General features: G+C 33.6%; 1 protein-coding gene across 1 annotated transcript; it reads right to left on the bottom strand.

Moving 5' to 3' along the window:
- Positions 1-335: 335 nt before the first annotated feature.
- LOC133326430 (pleckstrin homology domain-containing family G member 4B-like) lies at positions 336-5,893 on the bottom strand. The gene is made up of 11 exons (XM_061535082.1): positions 5,835-5,893; positions 5,513-5,758; positions 5,358-5,444; positions 5,087-5,293; positions 4,924-5,019; positions 4,373-4,465; positions 4,011-4,314; positions 1,706-1,792; positions 1,542-1,646; positions 858-995; positions 336-779 (listed from the first exon to the last, which is right to left on the bottom strand). Exons 1-11 carry the CDS (start codon positions 5,891-5,893, stop codon positions 336-338), a joined length of 1,866 nt encoding a protein of 621 aa, XP_061391066.1.
- Positions 5,894-5,949: the final 56 nt, after the last annotated feature.

The following is a 5,949-nucleotide window of genomic DNA, read 5'->3' as shown; positions in this document are numbered from 1 at the left end:
TAATTTTGGAAGAAATAATAAGATGGACAGGGGTCTAGGACTAATATTTAGAACTATAATCGGTTTGTACAAATGTCGGTATAGGTACACTTTTTGGTATGTTCCCTATATTTTTATTTCAAGTACCTGACAGTATATCTATGGTGGAGGGTATCCAAACGCTTTTCACTTGTTACTTGTTTAATAATTATATTATGTGTTAAAATCAAGGGATCATCTAATAATTTATTTATACTTCATAATAAGATATTTGTACATAGGTTATAATACATATCCCGATATACTTAAATATGTATCCACGAATATATATATATATATATATGAATAACTTATATCTAATTATTACTAATACCACTATCCACACTAAAGCGATTTGAATCACGGAATAATGATAAATTAAGTGGACGTCGTCGTTCACGGTGTACCACATCGGGATTGTGTAACTCTTTCAAACGGGCCCGTTCCTCTACAGCATAGGCATTAATGATGGCACGAATTAAATCCTGCCATTGTCTTACCAATGCCGGCTCTCCAGCAAATTCACATTCCTGCTGCCTCAGGCGGTCATAGTACAAACTAAAGGATTTATTCTGTATCGTCATGCCTAAATGTTCACGAGGATAACGACCACGAAATACCAACTGTTTTCGCTTAACCTCCGTATAAATAATACATTTCTCATAAATAAATAGCTTCGAGCGGTAATTCCTTTTCAGGGTGTAATCATGACAGCTGAATTCGGCAACATCGCGAAATTTACCCTGATAGAAAATATTGAACTGCAAATTGTACAAAAAATGAATTTAAAAATGTAAAATGTGACAACTCTCTGTAGGGATATTGAATTTTAAACCAACCTCATGCGTCTCACTGATACAATCGACATCATTGATAACTTCCGATTTGTTAATGGCATTCAATAGGATTTGTAATTTCCTATCCAAACGGCAACATGAATCTAGTATGGGTTTCATGGGATAATTGTCGAAAAGTTTCTGAAAAATAGGAATAAGAAAAATGTAAAAATTGGAAAAAAAATAATAGATTGTTAACTGTATTTTGATAATTAATTAACGAATATGTTTATTAACAATTAATATGTATATTATACAACAATTAAAAACGGAATTAAGTTCTGTCGGGCGGATCTTTATATAGCCTTTAGCATAAGGTGCTCAAACCAAGCACCTACACTGTAAATTGTCCACCCGGACGGTTTATCGCACCTATACATGTACATCTAGTTGAAAAATTAATTTAGGACTTTCAACATACAAAACGTGGCATTTGACCTTAATATGGGCGATATGGCAAAAAATGGACCTGTTTTGTTCATTTTCTGGAAGATTTTTTTTTTTGGCCTCAGAGCATGCTATACTCGAAAATTAGTTAAAATCCTAAAAATTCATAAAATTCGGAGGGACCTTTATATGGAGATTATGTTTTAAATGGAAAGTGCAACCATCAAAATAAATCGAAACATGGACCTATATTGAACATTTTCTGGATATATGTATTAAATATAATTGTTTAGATATTACCTTTATGAACTCCTTTAGCAACAACGAATATCTGGGTACACGTTGTATTGGCTGTAGCAGGAAGCTATTGATACCCAAATTATCCGAACATTTCGCTTGTACTATCTGCAATTAAATATAAATTAAATAAATATTGTAATTGTTCCTTATTTTTATAATCATACCTTGAAAAACTTCTTATAGTCATTGCATAGTTCCAGAGACCTTTGGTTGTTCATGGCATACAGGACATAAGCATAAAAATAGTCTTCCTGGAATTAAAAAAAAATATAAATAAAAATTTGAATTATTTTAAAAGTTTAAAGGCACATCATAGGATATATATTCAAACGACCCGTAATCGCCTGACCCACCAATACTTATAATGGAAAAATTCAATGTAGAGAAGAATCGTGGGGAGATATACCTATGATATTTGGCATAGGTTACCTATTTGGCCCAATGACACCCCCTTTTGAAATTGGGAAAAATCGGTTCAGATTTAGATATAGCTCCCATATAATTTTCGTCAGATTTAATGTAAACGGTCTCCATATATCTTTCGATTTGGATAGAATTTGGCACATCCTAATAATTTAGGTCTAGAATGATGTGTGTTAAGTTTCCTGAAAATCGGTTCAAATTTAGATGTAGCTCCCATATATATTTTCGCCTTATTTGAGGTAAATGGCGTACCAAAGTCCCTATATATCTTTCGATTTGCACGAAATTTTGCATAGCGTACTGAATTGAGTCTAGAATAATGTGTGTTAAGTTTCGTGAAAATTGGTTTAGATTTATATCATACATACACTAATTTTTTTTCCATTCAAATCAAATTGTACACTGTGGTACAGGGTATAATGTCTTTGTGCATATTCTTGTAACAGGCAAAAGAAAACGAGATAGACACATGGTTCCTTTTGAGAATATGCATAGAATCATTTTTAAGTCGATTTATGCATGTCCGTCCGTCCGTCTGTCTGTCCATGTTAAATTGTAAACAAAGTACAGGTCGCATTTATTATCCGATTTGGATGAAATTTGGCACAGCTCACTTATTTGGCCCCAGGACGAACCCTATTGAAATTTGGAAAAATCGGTTCAGATTTAGTTATAGCTCCCATATATATTTTCGTCCGATTTAATGTAAACGGTGTACTAAAGTACCTATACATTAGGACTAAAAAGATGTGTGTTAAGTTTCCTGAAAATCGGTCCAGATATAGATATAGCTCCCATATATATTTTCGTCCGATTTAATGTAAATGGTGTGCCAAAGTCACTATATATCTTTCGATTTGCACGAAATTTGGTATATCGTAATGAATTAGGTCTAGAATGATGTGTGTAAAGTGTCTTGAAAATCGGTTCAGGTTTAGATGTAGCTCCTCTATAGTTTTTCTTCCGAGTGTATGTAAATTGTGCACTAAAGACCCAAAGTTTGTCTGATTGCCACACAATTTGGTACAATGAACTGTAGTTTATATAAGTGAATCTCTGACAAGTCTCATTGAAATAGCTTCACGTTATATATATATATATATATACTTTATCTATAGCAACTGTATATCGGACCAAATGAAAAATTTAGTATAGGTTGCAGAATGACATGTTTATGGATCCATTTTCGTGTTTATAGTCCTTCAACGTCTGTTAGGAGTCTTCTGTTGAATATACCAAAAGTGGTGAAGGGTATCATATAGTCGGCCCCGTCCGACTTTACTACTTTCCTTACTGGTTTTAAATTGGTGCAGATGCAGACATAGCTTCCAATTGTACGCAAACGACTCTAAATCTGCCCGAATGAAACGAAATTTAGCATAAGATGCAGAAAGACATGTGTATGGATTGATGTTAATCGGTTCACTTATAGATAAAGATCGCATGTTTAAATTCCTTCCCTCGTAGGAATATTGACATGAAATTGTGAGGATACATATGTTGAATATACCTAAAGTGGTAAAGGGTATCATATAGTCGGCCCGGCTTTACTACTTTCCTTACTGGTTTAAGTTGCAATCATTATTGAAGTCCTCTTTCCAGTAGAAATGTAAGATATCATATTTCCTATATTTGGTTAGATTCGATATATTTGAATTTTTCTGGGAATATCTAGGGGTCCTCTTATGGAGAAATTTTTAAATTGGCTATTCAATTCGATTCAAATTAAATTTACAAGTTCATAAAATATTGACCCAGAAGGAGATAGCCGATGGGTCCAACCTTCAGACTTGATATAGGCTTATTAAAGATGCAAAGTCTGGTTCAAATCTGATATTCAACTTGTCTGATATTGAATTTATAAATATTAAACATTTTTACATGAAATCGGTTACTCCCCTAGACGGACGGACATTTGTAAATCGACGCTAAATTATCTGAAACGAATTTGGTCCAAAGAAATTGACGGTGGACCCTCAATTTTCAATTCTTTAATCGGTTTAACTAAGTTTTACCCGTTTTTTGTATACCAATTCGAGGACTTACCTCAATATAACGTTGAAATTCATCAAACAGCTGCTTTAAATTATTACGATTTCTCAACAGCATTGGCAGAAATTCATCTCTGTGAAATTCGGCAATTTGTTCAATATTTCCAAGCAGCACATATTTTTTACCCTTCAAACCTTTGACTAAATCACGTTGTTCAAATATTTTGCCATAGTTATTTAAACCCTGCCACAGACTATCCACGTACGATTCTTCGGTTTTAATTAATTCCTCCAAAATGTTTTGGATGTGTTCCATTCCCTTGGGGCAGATTTCGGTAGGTAACTGATTTTCACTGAGACTATAAGAAATAAAAATAGATTAAAAAAATAAGTTGAAATATTTTACGATTTGCTTACCCCGAATCTGGTTTAAGGGAATAGTATTTGTCGACAGCGGGATCAACAATTTGATATGTACCATTTTTGATAATTACCAAGGATTTGTTATGCCTGAAAAAAATATTATATTATTATATTATATTTATCAGTGTGGGACAAAATTTTGGCGGTTGAATATTCCTTAGGCGGATGAAAGTCCTTGGCGAGTATATTAAGAATTCAGAAGGACAAATTCACCATAGGGCAAGTTTTTGAAATATGTCGGGATGATTTGTATTTCATTGTAACTCCCAAGTTCATAAAGACAAAGTTCTATATTTTTGCGTCTATTGTTTTTTGGAGATGACAAGTCTTCAGTCAAATCGAATGAGGAATATTTTTCTAAAACATATCATCCTATATGTCGAGCCCGTATGCGCCTTTTTCGTCCTTATTTTTTTTCTTGTGTGTTTTTAATATACTCTCCAAGGGCATTCATCCTCCCTATAGAATTTTCCGTCACAGACTATGAGCTCGACTTTGTTGCATAGTATTATTTATTTATATTTGATTTTTATAGAAAATCTAACCTTGAAATATCTTCAGGAATTGTCTCTACAGCGTCACTCCTCTCCTTCACCTGTTCGGAGATTAACACAATACTTTGATCGTCTCTGCTTTGTTGTCTGTTGAATAAAGTAATTTTGAATAAAAATTATAGAATTTTAGGTCTCTAAATTATTTTTGATTAACCTGCTTAGATGTCTGTGCCTGGGCCTCTTAATGACGTCTGTTCCCAAGTCTTCTGATTTCGCTTTGATTTCTGCTTCATTAGGGGTTAATTTTTTACTAATTACCATGGGAACATCCGTCCTCGAAGAAATTGCATTGGTTCTCTTGTCATCCAAAGCATCAGAATCACGACGACGTTGGGGCTCTGCATCAAATGAAACACCTTGCCTAAAATAGGATTTATTTTGAGTTAATAGAGGGAGGAATTTAATTACAAATCCCGACACCTTACCTTGTCAACTCCTTACCCCTTGTCTTTGAAATAGCTCCATTTTCATTGAGGCTCTCATTTCTTCTAATATCTCTGCTAGGTTGGGAACTATAACAGATTTTTAATATAACATAAATTTAGTTTCAAATTATTTTCCAAAAATGTTATTTATTCACCTTGCAATGGTCTTCGGTCTTTTCCTTCGTTTTATTTCCTTTCGTCGCTCCAAACGTTCTGGCAATAAAAGTTCTTTCGTTGGACTACTTACTGCATTATCGCTTTCTTTTGTAGGGGATTCTGGAACAGCAGTAGTAATTTCAATCTCCTTTATTGGCTCCTCGAATTTAATACTTGTTCGTATTTCTTTCGGCGGTTCATCTGTTGCATTGGCTTCCTCCTTATCCTCAGGTGTATCCTTGGAACTACAAAATAAAGAAAAGAAAATTAGAGTTAAATTTGGAAAAGAAAAAAATAAATAAGCCAGAAAAACAAAATTACCAACCCCCTGAGTCCATACAAGCTTGCGACATCGAGTTAGTAGATATTTCGGTAGCCATAATTATAAGTTCTTTTAAGGCAAATAACTTATTATTTTCATTATTTTTCGGAATAA

Source organism: Musca vetustissima, unplaced genomic scaffold (assembly GCF_032173495.1).
Source record: "Musca vetustissima isolate MV318-11 ecotype Yass unplaced genomic scaffold, APGP_CSIRO_Mvet_v1 utg1615, whole genome shotgun sequence".
NCBI lineage: Eukaryota > Metazoa > Arthropoda > Insecta > Diptera > Muscidae > Musca > Musca vetustissima.
This window is presented reverse-complemented; position numbering and strand designations above follow the sequence as displayed.

Coding starts and splice junctions, on each gene's coding strand:
- LOC133326430 (XM_061535082.1), bottom strand. CDS start 5,893: ATGGCTACCGAAATATCTACTAACTCGATGTCGCAAGCTTGTATGGAC. Junction 1,793..4,010: donor AATTTCAACGTTATATTGAG/GTAAGTCCTCGA, acceptor TTTTAATTCCAG/GAAGACTATTTTTATGCTTA. Junction 780..857: donor GTATCAGTGAGACGCATGAG/GTTGGTTTAAAA, acceptor TACAATTTGCAG/TTCAATATTTTCTATCAGGG.